At 38.9% G+C, this 22512-nt stretch overlaps 1 protein-coding gene across 7 annotated transcripts in view; it reads left to right on the forward strand.

The window, feature by feature from the left end:
* Window positions 1-22512, forward strand: part of LOC141957722 (ephrin type-A receptor 6) — a 529737-nt gene that overhangs the window by 395624 nt on the left and 111601 nt on the right. For all 7 annotated transcript variants that reach the window (XM_074899660.1, XM_074899687.1, XM_074899670.1 and 4 more), the window contains 3 exons: window positions 5042-5150; window positions 11430-11500; window positions 15004-15129. In XM_074899660.1, the coding sequence (XP_074755761.1) occupies window positions 5042-5150; window positions 11430-11500; window positions 15004-15129 (306 nt within the window). The remainder of the gene's footprint in view (window positions 1-5041; window positions 5151-11429; window positions 11501-15003; window positions 15130-22512) is intronic.

Genomic DNA, 22512 nt, shown 5'->3' on the forward strand with positions numbered 1-22512 from the left:
GGAGGGGTCTTGAATCATTGATTCTGATAGAGATCCAACGTTTCAAACATATGCTCTGATTCATGCCCTGACAGAGAAGCCATCCCTAGGATTTTTAGGAAGACATTGAATTACCAATGCAAAATGTATATTTTTTTAGAATGTTTGATGCTTTGGCAATGGTAAATTAAACTTCTGATTGAAACAAACAAATGAGAAGGCACATATCTCGTATTAAAAACTGTCTTGCTGGATCTCTCCCCATGTCTGCCCAGCCCTACTGTTCATTCAGTAGTAGCAAGCACCAAATACCTCAGAACGTCTCATTTTAATCTTGAAGTACTTACTTACTTTTACATTTTTTCAACCATTTGTTGTTCAAATTTGACTTTGTCATACCTGATTACTGTATGCACCCAGAAGCCCTGGAGACTTTACTTTTCCTCTGCATTTCCTGAACAAGAGCAACATTCTTGCTCAGATCACAAACTGTTTGCCCAGGCTTTCCATTAATCCACTGCTCAGAAAGCTAATGTTCGGGGGAGCACTTAAAAGAAGGCTTTTCAAGCAAATATATACCAAAAAGTTTTACATTCTTATGCTAGTGATAGTGTTATTTTTACCTTTCAAAAGTTCTTTTTAAGATTGCCTTTCCACTGCCTCCTCCCTTTCCCACATTCCCCTTTAGATTGGAGCCCATCAGCTCACTGGAGCACAGGAACTACAGCACTTCTGAAAATGTAAAGGTTACTCTAATTGGACTTTATATTTTTCTTTCTTATTTTTCTTAAGCACTGTTGTGTACAATGCCTTGTAAATCCATCTGACAGCCAGTTCCTGACTATTAGAGCTTCAGCTCTCACCATCCACAGTCCTCTATCTTACAGTTACTCACTATTATCTGTCTAGCTGTCTCTCTGTCACTTTTTTATCTTTCAGTCTGCTGGAAGGTCTGCTGCCTGATAGATGTCAAACTGAAAAAACTGAAGGGTGTAGCTTAGAGGCAGAAGTGAGCTGTCATTTAGGACTTCCAGCCCTTTTATATCAAATATACAACCTTTTAAAAGATTTTTTGAGAAATTTGCTCAAAGAAAAGAAAGGAGAACAGAGATGGAAAGTTCTCTCTGTCTTTCATCCTTTTCCACCATGACTAAAATGTCTGCACCATTCCTTCCTGTATGCCCAGTGAGGAAGTGAAGAAGCCTTGGGGTATTTTCCTTCAGCCCAGAGAGGAGGCAAAGTGCAGCTCCTCCTCCACACATTTGACTGAAGAACCCAGAGAGAAGCTGAGACAGGGCATGGATGTAAAGGGTAGTTGGTGGGGACAGTACTGACATCAGGCTGGATGCAGAAGGGATTTCTGTGCATGTTGTTAAGCAGGGAAGCTGGAACGATGCAATTAGACACTTCAAATGTCATTTCAGGTATAACCTGAATTAAGCATTAGAAGTAACAGGAGTGAAGAGTTTATATGGATAGTATTCTTCTGGGTACAAGTATCATATATGTTGAAGTTTGAAAGTCAAATCACTGCTGTGACTAATCACGTTAATTGCAGTTACAATGTGTTTGAAGTGTTTTGACACCCAAACATTATAGTATACTATCTAATCATCTCCTGGGTTAAGTAATAAATCCTCCCTTTTCCTTGTCTTATACTACTCATTTTTTAAACTATGTTTTTGTCAAAGTGAACTTATTGAGCAGGCAGGCCTAGAGAATGAAACGTACTACCAGACAAAATAGCTAGCCCAGCTAGATAGGTACTAAACTCCCTTATGTGGTTTACATATTCCTGTTACCTCAGTGTTTCCTCACCCCCTTGCCTATCAGCTTTAACTGTCAAATAGAGTGTGGCCCCATACATGGTACAGCCACATTCATCCCTATGATCACAGAGCTGCTAACCGTCACTGGACGGATTTGTGTGGTGCATAGTTGGCAGAGATATGAGACCGTACACTAGATGGTGTAGAGACAACAAAATAATGATTTTAGCTATATGAGTGCTTGCCATGCTGTCTAACAAATGAGATTCTGGAAAAAATGCTATGTACTTCTATCATGAAATGCAGCACTCTAATATGTACACACAAAGAGATGAAATAAGGTTGCAGGAATTTTCTTGGCTTTGCAACCTATCATAATTGTTTTTTAAACTGAGTTTTTCTGGCTTGCATAATCAAGACTAGTCCTGAGGAGAAACACAGGGTCATATACCAATATGCACAGCTGATGAAGGGACGAAAGAAGGAAGAAAAATCAGGAAATGACAAGAAGGTTTCAAAAACATGCACAACAGAAACAATACATATTAAAGCTCTTATTTACAACTTGAACTTTACCTTAAGAGAAAGACAGAGAAATGAGAAAAAACAGAGAGATTGAGAGACATGCTGAATTTCATTTAGAATGGCAAAATGATGTAAAAATTTTATTTATTGAGTGTCCCTGACTACTATCTTCTCACTGCCTAAATAGCAGTTTATGTAACCTTTTACCTGTGTGAGGAGTCTCTGTATGTGCATATACCTGTGCTTATATATGTGTTGTTCACTGCACTGTGCCTTTATTGATTTCTAGAAGGATCACTTCAAGAAAAAATAAGTATTTCCATCATTTTGCCTTACCTGTCTCTCTGTCAGTTTTTAACAAGTCCACATTTTCCAATTATACTTGTCTGTGATTTGACATTTTTATCTGACAAGTAAATTAAGTTCATCAGGAAGTTTTAGTGTTGAAAGCCCCCTGTAGTGATTCGGCTACTTGAAAAAAAAAATCCTAATGTATTGGACACTGGCACCTCTGCCAACACAGTAAAATACAAAGAGAAAGAGAATGATCACTTTTTAAGTACATACAGTCTCAGGTAAAAATTTTACTTCTTACAGGTAAAACTAAATCAGTCTGGAATTTCTCCCCTTTGTGAATTTGACTCTGGTTCCTGATAGAAAATATGTTATTAAACTGATAGGTTGCCTTCTATTTTAGCTAAAACACCAAGAAATAGCAGCTCCATTCAGCAGAAATGATCCAAGACATGCGACTTTCTTCTTCTCAATAGCTGCAGAGTGCTTTTTTGGACTATGGAATCAGTCCGTATATTTGCACCTATAATTCTCATGAAGAAATGCCCTGGGTTGTCTCCTTGGCAATGAATTTCTGTAGAAGAAAACCACAGCTAATTTATCTTAGCCGACGGTGTGCTTTTCTTCTGCTGAATTCACTGTTTTTGCACACCTCCTTCTCCTATTAAAAAAAAAAAAAGAAGGCTGCAGTTTGTCCTCTCACTTTCATTACTGAAATGGGCAAGGTAGACTCATCTAAAACCTCCTCCCCCATTTACAGCTTAAAACTGTACTTGGCTTTAACAATCCTTGCAACATTTAGCACAACCCCCATTAGTCTGAAAACAGTATTCAGCATTTGATTTGGAGAACCTGTTATTATTTGCATTGTTACTTGTGTGGCATGGTAGTTCTTATGTTGTATTTTTCCAACTAAATGTGGCTCTGTGGAACATAACACAATGCAGCTAGAATCCATTCCCATAATATCACTAGATACTATTTTGGAGATTAGCTATTCAGTGAGTATTTGCTACATCATTTATTGGAAGATGTGTATATTTAACTTGTCTGTGGAGAGCTTATGGCCACAGATACTGAATGCCTTGTAATTTACTGCCTGTGCGTATCTCCATTAAATTATATGGACAGAAACCTAATGGCAGAAATTTAACAAGTTGGTTTTGCTGAAAATTTGACATAAACTACTATTGTGTTTATTTTCTTTAGTACTATTACAAAGCCAGTATAGACTACTAATTTCTAAACCACTCACAACTATTATTGAGAAGCCAAACGTTTTTCTTGGAAACAGTTTTAGGAGGCTTTGGACAGCAATGTGTGCATTGTATTGGGCTTCATCAACTGCAAAGTGAGAGAAAGTAACCTACTGAGCTTTCTAGGCAACAGCCTAGGTGATTTCCCTAAGCTTTAATCATCTGGTGCCTAAAGAAAGCTGAAGAGTTTGCTTACAGAACAGTTTGCAAGTTTACAAAATCAAAGTTGCCTTCCTGATAAATCTAAAATTTATTTTCTTTTCTACATTTACTACTGTTGTCAGAGGTCACTGAATAGAATTATTTATTCTTCTTTCAGAACAATGTTATGTTTCTCATGGAAACAGAGAGTAAGAATTAGTTAAACGTCATGTAGCAAAAATGTTCAAGGGTAACTGAATTTAAGAAATAAAACTTTGGAGTCACAAGACAGGAGACAGACAGAAAACTAAGCCCAATTCTTTTTCTGATCATGTAGTATTTGGACAGTGAGGACCAACCAGACCGTAAGTAGGTACTTTGTCAGTGTAAAGATTTAATAGTATACAGAATAAATTAACAAAAAGAGCAAGTGTCTAGAGACCAGATAATTTAGGTGACCTTTTTTAATTCCTAAACGTCCTACAAAAAAACAGAGGGAAAAACACGAGGCGTAAGAAAATCAGGGGTTTTTTTCAACTACAGTGTTGCCAGTCACAAGAGCATGTTATAGATAAAACTGTATACATTTTGTGACAATAAAACTAAACACCAGACATACAAAAGAGTGTGTGAGGCTACACATTGTCTTTTTTCTGCTTTGCTTCCTCCTGAACCCAGTTTAATATCTCTTACATACACAGCACTGCTACTGACTGCACTGGGACAGTTGGATCAAGAGAAGTTCTGAATTAGATGCAGGATTAAGCTAAATAAAGCTAAAGAAAAAATATGTTCTAGTTTTGTGTCCAAAATCTTGTCATATTCAAACTTTAGTAAATTATAAATGTCTGATAATGCCAGCTCCTCATTTTAAAAACCTGAAAACATCTTCTCCCCTTCATCATAGTTGGGACACGGATTATGGTTTTTCATTTGGCACATCTGATGTCCTTGCTAAGCACCGAGGAAACTACTACAGAGCAATTACAACATTTGACCAGTGAAACATTATCACCCATTCTGCAAGAACCCTGGGTAAGGGATCTTTAACCTCTTTTCTTTGTGCTTCTCTTTCAGCTTCTGATATGGCTGCAGAGCAGGGACAGATTCTTGTCATTGCCACTGCTGCTGTTGGTGGATTCACTCTCCTGGTCATCCTCACTTTGTTCTTCCTGATCACTGGGAGGTAATTAACACTACTGTTCTCATTACTCAGTCAGAGTAATCAAAACTAAGAATTTAAGAATAATACTTAAGTCATTAAACCACATTTTCAGTGCTAAAATAAGGGTTAGACATACCAGGGTTAATGTCCTCTCGGTTCAGCACTGCTCATACTCACACTTCTGTTGTGAATGTTGTCTTTCATAGAAACCCAATTTGTCAGCTAAACAATTATGTCAAATCAGGAAATAGCTTGGCTGTTTTTAAAAGAAGTTTATGGACCTCTTGTCTGCAGAGCAAGAATTGAAAAATACAAGGTACCTGCACCCTCAAGGCTCTGGCATTAGAAGACAAAACCCAAAAAAACCCACACTATTTTTTACAAAATCTCATAACTGGCAATTGCAAAGCTTTGGAGGATGTAACCTTAGAATTTTTTATACCTTGGGGTTGGCAGTGTAGCTTCCTAAAGGCACTTGAGTGGACAATTTTTTATTACTTTTGCACTTGAGTGGACAATTTTTTATTACTTTTGCTATATTAAATTTGTAGGGAAAATCATACACATTTATTTATGTATCTTATATGCAGATTTCTATATCTATTAAAATAAAGGAATTATGTAATTAAATGAAATTAAGGAAAACTTTACTCCAAAATACTAGAATGATTCTACGGCCTGTGATATCACTGGTGAACAGAAAATAGCTTCCTGAAGGTCCTGTTTTATTACTTTTTGGCTTTTTTTTTTTTTTTTAATTGGATTGAAGATATCCCAACTAAATCTACAATATAGCAGTACTGTTGCCCTGTAGGGTAATTCACCAGTCTGGACAATAATTATTTTTATAACTACCCTGATTCTTATACTTAAAATTCTTTTAGTACAGTGCTGATTGTCCACCTTCCTTCAGTTGTTGTGTTGATCGGGATCAAGTAATGACATTATGCAAACTGGATGAGAAAACATTTTGATTTGAGTAGCCGGATGCTATGCTCAATTACACACTGAAGGTTTTAAAGGAACTAGCAAATTCTAATTGGACATGCTCAAAAACACATGTAGAGGTTGGAACATCAGTCCTTGCTGGATCTTAGATTCCCACAGGCATAGCTGCTTCAATGGTGCTTTGTTTCCTTTTTCACTGAGCCTCCAGGTGTTTCCTGTGAGATTTCAGGGCTTCACCTGCTTCCACCAGGAAGCAAAACAGAATTTCAGAGGACGAAGACATTATGTCCCCATCTCCTCTGTGAGACATCACTGGCACCACAGTGCTGCCCTGGATCAAGAAAGCCTAAAACCAGACTGATTCTCTGTTAGAGGTATGGGCTTTCAAGCAGATGAGTCGGGCTCATAGCTCCTGCAGTCGGCTCTGTAAGGGAGTTGTGTGGGCTCTAGACCTTCCCTACCTTTTTGCCCTCTCTCTCCTTCAGACACATAAAACAGCTGGTGGAAGAGCCTCCATGTGAGGAGGATTCTCTGTGGAGTTTCCTTCTTACCTGGCTTGGGGACAGAAAAAGTTCAGTGTTGGGATAGGATTCCACACTATTCCGATCCTGGTTTAGAGTCTGTGTTTACACTTACAGAGAAGGTGTTATACTGACTCCTCTGAATGTGATAATGGTCATCACAGATAGGGCTGATATCGATAGACAGTCCTGCACTTTCAGATTTGTAATTAAGTTTCTGTTTTGTTCATTGTCTGGGTTTGAGCCCAGAGGGCAACCGAGCACCACACACGCGCTCACTCACCTCTTCCCCCTCAGACATGGGAAGGCAAAAATAAAGCAAAAGCCTTGGGAATTGGGATAAGGACGGGGAAGGACAACTCACCCATTCACAGGCAAAAGACAGACTCATTAGGGGAAGAAAAAGAGCATCAGTTTAATTCAGACACTAACAACAACAAAACAGCCAGAGTAGGACAGTGAGAAGTATTACCACTTCTTAAAATCACCTTCCCCCACCACCCCTCCCTTCTTCCCAGGCTCAGCTCTGCTCCTGATCTCTCTACCTCCTCCCCCAGTGACAGAGAGGGGCAGGGGATGTGGGGGTTGGGTCAGTCCCCCCTCCTCAGGGGAGGACTCCTCACATTCTTCCCTTGCTCCAGCATGGTGTCCCTCTCACAGGAGACAGTCCTCCACGAATTTACTCAGACATGAGTCCCCACAGGCCACAGCCCTTCCCGAGCTGCTCCAGCATGGATCCCTCTCATATGTTGCAATCTTCCCAGCATCAGACTACAACAGCGGGGGCTTCTTCCCTCAGATTCCCGGCCTTCTTTGTGGGCAGCCACCTACTCCAGCATGGGGTCCTCCACAGGCTGCAGGTCAACATCTACTCCACCAGTGACCTCCATGGTCTGCAGGGGGGTCTCAGCACACCTCCCCCTGTGCCTCCTCCTTTCTTCTACCGACGATGGTGTTTGCACAGGTGTCCTCTTGCAACTCCTCCTCACAACCCTAACTCCCCATCCCAGGTTCCCCTTCTTAAATACATTATTGCAGAGACACAGCCGCAGTTGCTAATTGGCTCAGTCTTGGCGTAGAGGTAAGTCTGACTTGGAGCCAGGGGAGCTTCAAGAAGCTTCTCACAGGCCCCACTGTAGCACCCTCCCCTGCTACCAAAAACCCCCGCCACAAACATAAACCCAGCACACTGGTATGACATTACGTCTGATCTGAAAAGAAAGTGAAATCTATCAATGGAGGACAGAGGGGTTTTTTGCAGTACCCAGCAACCAAATATGGCACTACAGTAGCTACTATTATGTGAATTAATGCTCCCTCTGCTGAATAATAAAACCAGTTAAGTCTAACATTCTGCTAAAGTTAATGGGAGCACTTAACATTGGAACATATTGTGACCTTACATAATCTTAGAAGCTAAGCAAATATTCCTGTGGTTATTATAAATGCTGACAAACAGTAGGGTCTTTCAGAAGAGAGAGAAGCTATTCAGACAAGGACAAACTTTTGGAGAAGAAGATTGTGTGGAACCCTTATATGAAATCTGAAACATAACTCAAATGCTTCCTTTAGAAATGTCCTGGGTTTGAGTGAGGGGCAGGGATTTTTGGTAGCAGGGGAGAGACCTACAGCAGTGTCCCCCTGTGAGAAGCTTCTTGAAGCTCCCCTGGCTCCAAGTCAAACCCTCCTTTGCACCAAGGCCGAGCCAGTTAGCGACTGTGGCTGCACCTCTGTGATAACTCGTTTAAGAAGGGGAATCTGGGAGGATGGTGGGAGTTGTGAGGAGGAGTTGCGAGCAGGACAGCTGTATGAACACCGGGGTCAGTGGAAGAAAGGAGGAGAAGGGGGAGGGTGTGCTGGAGCAGAGACTGCCCTGTACCCCGTGATGAGACAGCAGGGCTGGCCCCCTTTGCAATCCATGAAGGTCTACAGTGGAGCAGATACCAATTTGCAGTCTGTGGGGGGGCCCCACGCTGGGACAGGTGACTGCTCCCAAAGAAGGGGACCCCATGGGAATAAGGCCCTGCTGTTGTAGTTCAGCCCTGGGAGGATAGCAACACAAGGGGGTGACCATAACCCTCGCACCCATGGGAGTGAGTGATGTCAGAGTTGGTTTGTGGAGGAGTGTCCTGTGAGAGGGGGACCGTGCTGGAACAGGCAAGGAATGACAGAAGTTGCTTCTCCCCCCTAAACCCGAGGTGAAAGAAGCAACAGGACTGACTGTACCTCCCATTCCCTGCCCCTGCACCGCTGGGAGAAGGAAGTAGAGATATCGGGAGCAAAGCTAAGCCTAGGAAGAAGGGAGGGATGGGAGAAAGAGTTTTCAGGAGGTGGTAATGCTTCTCACAGCCCTACTCTGTTAAGTGGTGGTGGTGGTGTTAGTGTCCGAATTAAATTTTACGTTCTTCTTTTCCTCCCCTGATAAGTCTGTCTTTTGCCTGTGCCTTAAAGGATGAGATCATCCCCCCCCATCCTTATCTCAATTTCCTGGGTCTTTTGCTTCCCTCCTTCACAGTGTTGGGGGGGAAGGGGTGAGTAAGCAGTGTCTTTGCTTTATTTTCCACTTCTCAGCACTGCGGGGGAAAAAGGGGGAAGTGATCAGCTGCATGGTACTCAGTTACCCTCTGAGCTCAAACTATGAAAAGAAAAAACTCATTAAACTCAGATGTGAAAAAAATACAGAATATTTTTTTCTTCTGTGTTTATTCCTCTTGTTTGCTAATGTTAAGGATATCAGAGATACCCTTCTCTTAGCTTTCTAACATCTTATTCAACGGGACCATTTCAATTATGTAAGACATGAATTCATTTCGAAGTGCTATTTAAATGCAGTGATAAGAGTGTATTCTGCAGAAGACAGAGCAAGGAAATTTTGAATAAATACTCAATTTACTCTAGGACTGGAGGCAAATTTCTGCGTGAAAAATGGGATTGGTACCCTACAGATGTGCTCTGCTTCACTGTTTAGAATTAACAATTTGATGAGCTGTCGAGTCACAGGGCTGCTGATGAGTCTATTCATAGTGGAGAGGCTGGGTTAAATGAGCACCTGCCTCTGCACTTTGCTGAGTGATTACCCACCAAGAGCAAGCATGAAGCACGGCTGTCGATTGCAGATAGAAAAAATGAAAGAGACAGAGACTTTGAGGCCCAGGATATGCAGTGAGATGGGGGTCTTGGCTAAATTCCAGGAAATGCAATGTTAAAGCTCTGTGTGATTTATTCTTATCATTACAGAAATTATTCCTCTACGATTGTTCTGTAGTCAACACTAACAGGGAATGGGGAGCTGGAGCTGGAAGACTCCTCTGCTGGTGATTACTCGCCAGCTTCTGTAGTCAAACTTTGGGGCCACATGCATACTTGGCAGGATTGTACAGGGTTAAAGCCCCATTGCTCTGACTGTTCCCTTGGACAGACACTTCAAGCGTAAGAGTTTGTGTTCAGTGTTCTTGGCAGCTGGCACCCTACAGGACAGTTATTCAGATCCTAAAAATGGCCCTGGAATGCTTAGTGGTCCCAGAAACGAGTACAATCTGAAGATTTCCACAGAAGCTGAGAATTTACTGGTTGCTGTTTACCTCCATAAGGGTACATAGCCATGACAGTTTAGAAGTTTCTGCCCTTCAGGTGTTCATCATCACCTCTGTAGCAGTGAATGAATTCGTGTCTGTTCCTACTCTGTTTAAGTAGTTTATGAGGAGGGTGTATATTTCTTATATCTCCATTGTTAGTATATTACTGGATATACTATCTGTAATTATAGTTTAGTTTATTTTATAAGGCTAGTAATGAACACACAGAGGCCAGTCATTTTTTCCAAGGTGGTCTTGGAACTGAATGTCTGTACACCAAAGCACATGTCCACATGCACTATTGTTCTCCACCCCACAGCCTTAGCCTCATCCTTAGACCAAAAGATTTCCCTCTAAATCATACTTCTTAGGCTGTTCAGTGAGTGAGAAAGAGCTTTAAGATCAAAAGAAAATATTTTTTTCTTGACTGAAACAGTTGCTCCTATCATGTGACCCTCTAAATCAGCATTAACAGTCCTGCAGGTAGACAGCGTTCAGGCTAGGGAAAATTTTATTACAGGGAGCCTCAAAGCTTGCCATGTGGCAGTTTTCTTCAACATATCCTTGCATTGTCAGGTAAGGTTGCTAGCAATTCATGAACATCCACAGAGTTTTGGGTTGTTTGCCAAGGATTTGTAATTTTATAGCAATCATACAGGCATATGCTGAATCATCATATTCACATAGCAGGGTACATATTGTTTATCCTATATGATAGTTGCTATTTTAGAAGAAATAATAAGTCAGTGCCTGGCTAGTCTGAGTAGCACAGAGCTACTCGGGGAAAAAAAGGTGGTCCTAAAGTGAAAAAATATTTTCTTTTTTCATGAAACTTTGTGAAGTCATATAAACTATTATCTGATGAAGAAATTGTGAGCTTTTTTGACCCACTGGATATGACAGGTAATAGGATATGGCTTTATTAGCACAAACCAATGTATGCAAACAAGAATGCAGGGAAGTAATAATTTATTAAAGTATCAGAATTCTTTGGAGGAGGCAAACTTGGAAATAAAGTATTGCATCAAATTAATTTAGGTATTCATTTTCATACTAATCATTCAACCATGTTTTATTTTTATTTGTTATCTAATCTGTTTGTAGTTCTTCATGCATATTTCTCTCGATTCATAACTAAATATATATTCCAAATGCAAAGATTTTGGCTTTCATAAAAGTTCAGATAAAACTTAATGTACATTTATTTTATGCATGACAAGTATTTTAATTAAAACCTCACTTGTTTTTCTTGAAAGATGCCAGTGGTACATAAAGGCCAAAATGAAATCTGAAGAGAAAAGAAGGGCTCATTTGCAAAATGGACATTGTAAGTAGTTCAACACTGTTATATAATATCTATATCATGTTTTAAATGAAGAATGTTCATTGTTTTCTGTACAGCTTTTGCCCTTGATGTTTTAATCTGGCCATTTGAATAGTTTCTCCATTGTCTGCACCATCAAGGGTATTTATTCTTCTTTGTATGTTCTCTTGAACAATTTCACTGAATTCACTCTAGTTAATAAGGTTTTTTGGTATTCTATTAATAATATTTATCAGTTTTTCAGGTATATTTCTTTGAATTCTCAGCGGGTCTGGACCATATTGAACTTCTGCCTCAAAATACCTCTCTTGGTGACTATGTGACTTATTTGTATCCAGTTCTCGTTGGTTGTAGGGATCTACACTTCCAGCCACCAAAGAAATAAAAAGTGGAATGGGTTGCCTTCCATCATGTTCCTACTCACTGATCAGTACAGTGAGAAAAAATCCTGGCAATCTCTTGTGAGCAGTATATTAGTTTATGTAGTTTAGTTTAGCTACTTAGTTTAAATTACTAGTCTCACTGTTTTATGTTAGAGTATCTATTTAAAGTTTTTATTTATTCAAAGGTTATTATAAAAAAGGTATTAAATGTTTGGGGGGTTTTGTCATTTTTTATAACATCTCTGCAAATATTATGATCAAGACAGAAGCTAAATCACCAGAAGTCTTTTTTCAGGTGACACCACTATATCCAGCCAAGTTGCTCTTTCTGTCAAGGAAAAGGACACATTTCCCCATAAAGGATACTTCCTAGGAAGATTTGTCTGTCATTTGTTTCCAAACATGGTCAAAAAGGAAAGAAGACAAAAACGTTCCTGCTGAAGAGTTTGATATATGCCTCTGAGACCATGACTGAATTTGAGAAAAGCCTCACTCAGTGTCTTTAGGCCAGGGTAAATGATAACTGTATTTCATGTTGACACAAAGCTTCATCTCAGCGGCTTCTCATTCATTTGCAGTTATCTCAGCATCAGACTTGAGGGGGCAAGTTTCTACTCATGTATGTGCTCCATAGGACCAAGGATAAAGAGGAATTACTGTGATTTACCCCAGTAGCTAAGACTCTATTGCCAATAATACTCCCTCCTTTACACTCAGCACTCAGCACCTCTATAAGAAGTATGTCCTTCATGCTAACAGCAATCTTTATCTGACTGCCGACTGCCTATAGATTTGATATCCAGGATCTCAACTTGAAACAATATGTGGGGTTGTGCAGTCTCTGCTGGGATTGATATAAGGGTGACCTCTCCTACACTGTCTGAAACTGTTTAAAAAGAAACTCTGCTGCAAGACCTGCACTGCTTAGCATTGCCTGTTCCTGTTCCCAGATTTGTGATGTCCATGCTTTACATCCTATGCTTCTGCAGTGTGCAGAAGAAAACAATCTGCTGTTCATCCTTCCTCTCTCCCTTGGGAGCTCAGTGCAAGTGAGAGGAAGATTTCAGGAAATAAAATCTTTGAAGTGAGTTAGAAAGATCTGTGATCTTGCTGATGAGATCCCATGATGTCTGGTGCCTTCCCCATTTCTGTATTGTGTGTGGCCCAAATGGCTGCTGCACCCTACTTAATGAAGCCCAGCCACATTCATGTGTCCTGAACATGTGTTATTCACCTAAATGAGCATTCTTCATACTAAATGAGCATTTAGGCTCATCAGATAATGAGCTGCTTTAGATTCAGCTCCTAAGTGATAAGAGGAAGAAGGCTGAGAGGTACTTAATTCTTTTAAAAGAGGTTCTCTTGACCCAGCTGCAGTACCTTCCTCTTATCCTGATAAGTTGATGCATTATCTACATCAACTTCTCTTAATGGGTTGAAAGTTTTCCAGAACTTAATCACCACATGGCAGCAGCCTAAAAAATTTCCCATCCAGATAGTCCAAGAGAAACAGCATAAGTTCTTGGACATGCTATACTCAAGAACACAAGGGATATTAGTCATGCCAGAAAATTATGAGTTGCTGGAGCCTGCCAAAGCAATCTGGCACCAACCAGCTATTGCCACAGCCATCTCCAAGGAAGCAAACAAAAATTATTGAAGCCTTGTAAATAGATTTGGATATTTTTATTCTCGTCTTGCACCTGGCTCTCTGGTTGTTCCAGATGATCAGAGGAGAACAAAACAGCACAGTCCTCCAGGACCCATCCTCAGAGAAGAGGATCTCAAAGATTGGACCTGTTTGGCAAAAGGAATGTTCAGCCATCCACCCATAAATGAAAGGACTGAACTAGAAAGCACTCTTTTCAAAGTAAAGGACAGATTGCCTAAATTGCCCAAGGAACAGCAAAGGGGAATATAAACTGCTTTGGCAGTAATCACTGTTAGTCTTGAGGATTGGCTTTTCCCCATATCTTTGAGCCATCACTTGGTGTCTCTGTAGACACCCTTTCAAGTGACCAGCTTGGAGCTCACATTTTCTCTCATGACTTGCTGCATTTTCCAAATTTACCAGCTGTACTTGAAGCATTCCTTAAGGATGTGAGCTAAGTGCAGAGACTCCAAGGATCCTCTTCAGATTAAAATACTAAATAGCATTTGGAAAGGAGATGCTCACAATAATAAAATAAATAAATACATAAATAAAAGTATTTTCTCATACCCAAAATAGAATTTTCCTTAAAACTTAGCTAGGGCTGTTAGTTTTTCCTAAGCAGAAATTTCCAAAAGCTTTACTGCCCTCTTAATTTTCCTGCCTGAAATGCTATACCTCAGGAGATGCTTGTGTTCAGCTGGAACAGAGACAAAACATCATAAGAGTTTGATACTATCTTATCAGTTGAATACCAAAGACTGAGTTTTCTAAAGGCCTTTGACTTTTTGTTTCTGTGGGACAGGTTAAACTCTGGGACCTGTGTAGCTAGCAAACATGACAGTAACTAGAGGTATAAATAACATTCAGAGAACCTAATACCCATATTTTCTCCATTGTTTACACTAACGCTGGATGTTGGTTATCATTGCAAGTTGAAAGGATGTTTGATGTAACAATGCACCGTAGAAATCCTGAAGAAGTACCCATGCTTTCAGTCACCCAGAACATCTCAGAAGATTTGAGCAGGGTCCAGCAGGACCTTGCTTACAGTTTCAGCTGAATGCTTTTGCTAAGTGTTGGGTTGGCAGAGGCTTCTCTGTCTATGGAGTTGTACCACCCAGGTGTTTAATGTCTCAGAAGCCTCATCTAAAAAGGCCACTTGCAGGATAAGAGGAAATGTTTAAGTTTGTGCTCAGTCAATCTTTGAAGGCCCTGGTGCTGACAGCAACTGCGAGCAACTCTTGCATTCTACAGTTGGCTTCTGTGAAATCAGTAACAAGCATTAGTAATTTTGGGTCATTATCCTTTTCTGTGGGTTCTGTAAATTTAAATGTGGAAGATTTAATATATTATTTCAAATCCTTTCAATTTTCCAGTCAAAACCCCCCCCCAAAAAACAAAAACTCCCCGTTTCATTGTGCGTGAATGTCAAAGAATTCTTGATTCCTAGTATTCTCTCTTTTTTGCAGTACGTTTCCCAGGAACCAAAACATATATTGATCCAGACACATATGAAGACCCATCTCTTGCTGTCCATGAGTTTGCAAAGGAGATAGATCCTTCAAGAATTCGTATTGAGAGAGTTATTGGGGCAGGTAAAAATATACTCTCTTTAAAAAATGTCTAAGCATGGAAAGGCTGCTTTTCTGAAGTCACCAGCATAATGCAAGTGGTCAAGTGTAGTACAAAATGTGGACATATTTCTGTGATAGCACAAGTTAACTCTCAGGTGTGGTGTACATGAGGTATTGTATTTGGCTAATGTTCCAAATGTGGGTATATTGAAATAAGGAGTTCTTGAGAGGCAGATTCTCCAAAGCGATAGGTTTATCCCAAACCATTTTTTAGGGCTTTATCAATGTTTTGGGTAGGGTTGGTTTTTTTGGTTCGTTTTTTTTTCTTTGTTCCAAATGTACTCAAAAGATGGTGTCACTCATCGTTTGTCATAGTTAATGTCACATGTTCTCTGTCACTGAGGGGGAGATTAGATATGAATCTCTGTCTTGGGGGAAGTAAGATCAGAATATAGAAGACTGAGAAAAAATTATTGTCAAATAGAAAATAGGTGGAGTACAAGGGCGAAAAGGAGAGGCTAGCTTGGGGTAGGCTTTCCTATAGCTGTGCAGAGAAGGATCATTGGCACAGTGGGAAAAGAGGAAGATTTGATGAGAAGGTGTGGACAGTATGAAAGGTGACATGGAGCTGGGAAGCAGGATGACTGAGAAAAATAGCTGCAGAATCTCTTCTTACATCCCTTTTTGTCTTTGTCCAAGTGTGTAGCGGGAACAGAGAGGAATTACATCTGAATGACCTTTTTTAGACCCTGTTCTCATCTGTGGGGTGTTTATCTTCAGTTGAGAACATCTCATTGGGCATGTAGGCCATTTCACAGCTGTTTGAAAATAGGTTTCAGAAACTCATTATTCCTGTATGTATATTGGCCTTTTTTTTCTAAGGGAGATAATGTGACTGTCGCGGATGAAATATTTGACGTGGTTATGATTTAGCAGCAATTCAAGATTTATTAATGGTCTGAGGTGGATCAAACAGTTGAATTTTAGCAGCACTTAATGACTGACCAATTTAAAGATTATCAAGGTAATTTAGTAGAATATGTTATAACTAAAACAGTGACTTAACTACATATTTGAGAATTACAAGATTCACACTAATTTACTACAAGGTACCCTAAATCAAAATATACGTATGTACGTATGTATAAACACAAAACATTTACACACACAGATGGAAATATTTGGATTCAGTGAAATATGTAGACACCCACAGTCCTGAATGCAAATGTGCATATTCAAGCATGTAGATAGGTAGAGAGGTGGATGGAAGAGGCTAGCCTGTAGTTAAAATTTCCCTCTTCTTGAGTTTAGAGTAAATACTCACAATGCTTCAGCATTCCTCAACATGTGATAATTGAGCCTCAAGAAGTCTGTCTTTGCCCTGGCTTTGTTGGCAGACAATCTTTATACCTTGAGGAGTCTGTACTCGAGAGGCGTCCCAGCTCAGGGGAGATGCTGGTCACAGCCTGCTGCAATCCAGGAGAGCTCGAAGGGTCTTGCTTAGGTTCGGTATTTATAGGGTCTGAGATAATTGACTTTCAGGTACTTTTCCATTTCAGCCCAACTTGGACGTTGAAATACTCTGGTACCTTACACCAGTTGTGCAGGCCCAGAACTTCCTAGATTTTGAAGTTCTGGTATCACCCACTTTGGGCCATGACCCAGGTACAGATGTACTAGGCTGTCAGGAGGTGATTGATTGTCATTACCATTCCCAAGCAATAGGAGAGGCAGGACCCAGGTGCATTAAGGGGGTGCTCTGGTCCACTGCCTTTCTCAACCCATCTTAGGTTGGCATGTGGCCCAGGGAGGGGGAATCGCACCAAGCACCGAGCGGCCCAGGAGGGTGGGGGAGTTGCACCACCACAGTGGCCCTCGTGTTTTCACGGATCTTACTCTTTGCTGACGTGATATGTTTGTAGGCATGTCTATTCTGAGCGTTGTTATCCTCTTGTCTTACCTTTGGTTTAATTGCCAGGTTTTGCTACTCAGGAATGCACCATGCAAGTGTTCCCATGCATTCACTTTTGGAAAGCCTATGTAGGGATAAAGGCTCATGGCAGCTGTCAAGAGTTCACTAGAGGTCCTGGTGGCAACTCCATGGTGACAGAAAATACACCTTTGTGGTTAGCACAAGGAAAGTGAAATACTTGTCAAGATCAGAGTCCTGTAAAACCATTTCTTGTAACTTGTGTTCTATCTAGGGCAGATAGCATTTCATTAATTGACCTGGTCCTGAGATTGTTTGCTCACTGTTTTACCCAGCTGTAGTTTACTGAGGACTTCAAAAGACAAGGCTAGAAAAAGGCCTTACAAACTTACCTAACTAGTGGATCTCAATGCATGGTCTGTGACCAACATGTCATTCAGAAGGCCCACCAACATTTCTCACAATTTTAACAGATTAAACCAAAAAACAGACTGACAAGGAGAGTCTGAAGTTTCTGTGGTGTATTACATCCTCTGTGTTGTTACCCACACACTGTCAATGGCTGTTGAGCACTAATAATTTCTCAGCACCAATAGAAAGGGAAGGTGGAGAGCTAAGGGTCTGTGTCAGAAATTTGATGAGCATAGGGACAGAATCCTGAGCTCTAATTCCAGCTCTGAAATTTAATTTCTTCCTCTGAAAGACATTAACAGTATACCTGTCCTCAGTTTAAACAATATGGATATTTCTGTGTCCTTAAGATATTAGGAGTGACTGAATTTTGTAAATTACTGTCTTAAAAGTACTTATTATATAAGATACACAGATGTTTTGTCTTCACCTCACTGTAATTTTGTTTCAGTAGCCATAGTTAGTATGTTCCATACTCCAATACCCATCTTTGAGCTATCCATTCTGGGCTTTCTTTAGCAATGTTGTTTTATTACTTACTAAGTATATGTCAATACACAAATGCGCTTTTTTTACCTTATTTACTTTCTCTAACTTTAATGCTGTCAAGAAAAAATATTCACAGTACAACAAACTGCAAAAATCAGTTACATCTTGTAGAAGGGAATCAGTGGGAAAAAAAAAAAAAAAATTAATTTGCTCATAAAGAGACCACCAAAGAACTCATGAAAGTATTGTCAAGCAAATTACTATCAGAAAACATAATGCCCTTTGATCCTTCTTTTTTATCTTTGTTTCATATATCTTCGTCACTTAAGAAAGGAAAGGTATTTTTCAGTTGAGATCCCTCATTTAATGATACGTACTATGCTGATAGCAATGCATATGTTTCCAGTGCCAATGCACTAGAAAATGTCATATAAATAATGCAACAGAAATAAACCCAGGTCTGTTAACAAACAGGGGAGAGAAAATATTGATCTGAAAGTAAGACAGAAAAATTCTATTTCATACCGCGGTCCATATTGCTGGAGTACTTTAGAGTCTACCTGATTGCTTAAGCTAGATAATATGTAGCTGGCACTGTGCACCATTGGAATTATGAGCTTGAGAGAGCCCTCAGAGGGCTGACTTCTGCAGAAAACATTCTGATTTCTTTTATTTCTTCCTTTTCTTCAGACATACTATGGTTATTGATGTTTTAGATTATAAAGCATATTGAACTACATTCAACATTGGTATAACTGCTGATTTCAAAACGGTTGAATAGAACAGACAAGGATTGAGCCTATTGATTTTAGTTCAGATGAAAATTGTGTCCTTATTCTCAACTTAATTCATTTATGAAAATTCTTTGCTCAGCTTCTCCCTCCGTTTTCTTGTATGCGTGGGAGTGACTTTTTGCCTGCTTTGACGTATTTTATTTTTGTATTTTTTTATCTTCTAAAATTAGTTAGGTAATCTGCCATCTTCAAAGATATTTGCCTAGCAGGACTTGCAAACTGATTGCAGTGAAATTAACCCATTTCCATATAGGCAAGATACAGGTTAAATACCATGCCTGAGGCATGGAGAGTACAAATTCTAACAGAGTTCTTCAATAGTTGCTAGGGGGCATAACATATCATTATAATTCACAGCAGTCCTAAAACTTTTTTAATGCCTTTTCTCTAATTTTGTATTAAACACTGCAACTGGATATAAAATGGATTTCTTATAGAATTATTTTTTAAAGATCTTTACAATTTTCACCTAAGTGAAACAAAAATTAAATTCTTTTACAAAATGAAACATTCAAATCTTTTAAGAAGTGAATTAATAGATGCATTTCTTAAATTTTTTTGTTTGAGCATTTTATTTTGATCAATGATTTTCATTATGAGTTGCTGTAACCAATTTTTCAAAACAAAAATTAATTCAATTCAAGAACTAGAAGTTTTCATTCAGAAAATGTCAAAGTGGAACATTGCAAATATTTGAAAATTTTTTTCTAGCATTTCTGAGCAAGACATTTTTGAAACTGATCTCTTCATGAAGGCAGTTTCCAGTTTAGTTTTTCAGTTAAAGAAGTTGTGTCCAAAAGCTCTTTACAATTCACTAGTTGCAGTGCAGATGGCTTTGACACTCAAGGCAAGTATTTTTCCTAGTTTCTTTTTTCAAGTTTCTTTTTTCAGCTTACCTAACTATGAACCCAAGTTATCTTTTAAAGTATTTGGTAATTATAATCTTGGATGATGTGAATTGGAAATGTACATTATATTATTTGCTGCTGAGTAATCTATGTGAGGATGATCCTATCAAATCAGAAGTAGTATTTTCAGCTAAAGCTACTGATTATCTCATTTCTGATTACAGCACTGTTAAAAGTTAAAATCTCTTCACTGCTCCACTTATCTCAAATGCACATACACTACAGACTTGAAAAACAAAGACTGCTATTTATTATTTTCATCCTATTTTTCAGTCTCTGCTTAGAAGTGCAAAATTTAGGAGCCCCTGAGTGTATGATATTTACCTACTTATGCTCTGTTGTACAGGTATATCTGAATGCTGTACAAGACATTGGTATTTCTCTGCAGTCATTTATTAGCCATGTTACACAATTTGTTCTGCTCCTTTGGTGCCAAGTACTAGTAGCATAAGGATAGTACTACGTGATGTAAAAAATGAGACCGCATATATCTAAAATTGTTGCTTACACACTGACTGTTCCACATAATGATGTTTTTTCCATTGGATACTAAAAACAGGTTCAGAGAAGGTGGCAACAAATAGCCTTTTAGTAGTTACAAATATCAAGATGACACTTGGCCTGCAACAGTCAGACATCATAGCCAAAAAAAAGAGAGAATGTCTATACATTTAGTTGTAGATTTAATAAACATTCCTATTGCAAGTTCATATCATCAGGCAGGTAATAATAGGAAATGCAAAGCGTTAACAAATTAAGAAAGGATGCTATGCTCAGAAGATTACTTTGAGAAAAAAATTAATTAGTGCAATCTTGTTAAAACCCTTTTTCAGGTCCTCCTAGTGGACATTTACTAAGCTGATGTTTTTGAATGCAGCCACTATATACAGTGGAGCTAGTTATTTGAAACTTTGATCTCGGCTCTCCCAGTCTTCCCCTCTGGTATGCTTTTGGTGTTCCAGTACATCTGCAAACCTTCTGAGTTACTACCAATCCTTCTGGTGCTTTGGTGAAAATAAAGGAAGTAAAATACAGACTTTGCAAAGTCCTCTCTAAATTATTCGTGCTTTACTTACTCCATGTATAGATGTGAGATATCTGCATTAAAGTAACAATATCTGCACATAAATCCAAATTCAAGATGGGTATGTAGTCAGGTCACTTCCCTTGAGTGGCTTCCCATGATCTCCTAATTTACCTCTGAGAAAAAAAATGCTATTTTGTAGACTTTTTAATTGAATAAAATATTATCCAGGTTAATAGCTGTTAATGGTCTAATAGCTTCTGCTGATATCTTGGTTCAAACTGGAGAGTAAAGGCAGTAGGGGAAGCAGTTTACAACCAAAATGGAAATTGCAGTTTGATCAAATATTTGTAATAGCAAGTTGATTACAATACCAAAGGCAAAACAGAACCTATTCGTAAGTGCTTTGCTTATGTTTCTCATGGTAACATCAACCAAATAAACAGGTATTAATGAAGTGTACATTCTAGGAACAGCTACTGTTTAAATGGTGACATTGGTGAAATTGTAAAAAGGTCCATTCCCTTTTATTTTATCCATTACTTACGGCCAAGTTTTACTATTGTTTAATTTGATATTGTATATTCTTGGATTCAAAACTCTTGGCCCATTTTTTTTTATCACTAATATAAAATATTCCATGATCGCCCATTGGTTCATTACAAAGATCAATGGGTGCCTTTTTGCCATCTCTTCATTGCTATGGTTTTTCTTCAGATGGTCCCTTTCAGACACCGTTCATACTGAACTTGCTGCACCTACTGACATGTTACCGTATCGTTTGATTTTGTCCTGTCCATGACACTCCTTTCTGCCTCATTTCTTCTTGCTCTTTGGTTTAAGGCTTTAGCAACTCTTCATGGAAGGAATTCCCAGGGCTACTTTGTAGGTCTGTCTTAAAAGTTATACTCTTTTTTTTTTTTTGTTAAAATGTTGAAACTCAGGGAAGAGGCCAACTCTTCAATTTTTCACAGAGAGTACACTATATTCTTTTTATAATCTAAATATTTTGCCAGTTCTCCCATAGACCTAATGACTAAAACTGGGGGAAATGAACTGAGCTGTATTTGGTGCTGTGACCTTTCAGTTCTATCAACAGCAACTGTCTGTGTTATAAGACATTTGTTTTGATCCCAAGTAGTAATACCAGACTGCATATCAGACTTATAAATGACTGATGACTACTGCTTCATTTTAAATAACATATATGTTATGCCTGAATGAGAAAAGGGGTGTGTGGTTTGCACAGGGTAAGTTTCTAGACTCCTCAGCTTATTTTTGTGTAACACACAGTAAGACATGTGGGGTTCATATCATTAAACCAGGAATTACTTACACTTTATTAAAACTGAACAGACAATCTTATCTTCTCTAGTTATCACCAGCTTTTTCCCCAGAGCAAGGAAAGATGTCAACTTCATTGACATCTGGCTCTTACCTTCTACTTATTACACATGCAGTCATGAACCTTTACTGCTACAGGTCAACATTTGTATTATTTATCATTAAACTTGAGCAATGAACTTACATTCTTAGATTTTAAAAATCCCTTTTGTTGAACACATTCCCATTTCACTTTAAAAACATTCAGAATTCTTTATCTGAACAAAGGTGTAGAAAAAATACACTGAGGTGAAGTCTCGACAAATTCTTTCTCAGTGTAAATAGTTCAGTGTTTTAAATTATATCATTGTTCTCCATCTTGTCTAAACCAGAACTAGAAGTTGTTACACATACCTTAGTTTTCTAAATGTGGTAGCTGTCTGTTCTGTGAGCTGATGACTGTGTGAGATCATGTCACAAAAAAAATTGTTGTTAGTCTTTATGTTCACCAGTTTATCAATCCCA

The sequence above is a fragment of the Athene noctua genome, chromosome 1 (assembly GCF_965140245.1).
Source record: "Athene noctua chromosome 1, bAthNoc1.hap1.1, whole genome shotgun sequence".
Taxonomy (NCBI): Eukaryota; Metazoa; Chordata; class Aves; order Strigiformes; family Strigidae; genus Athene; species Athene noctua.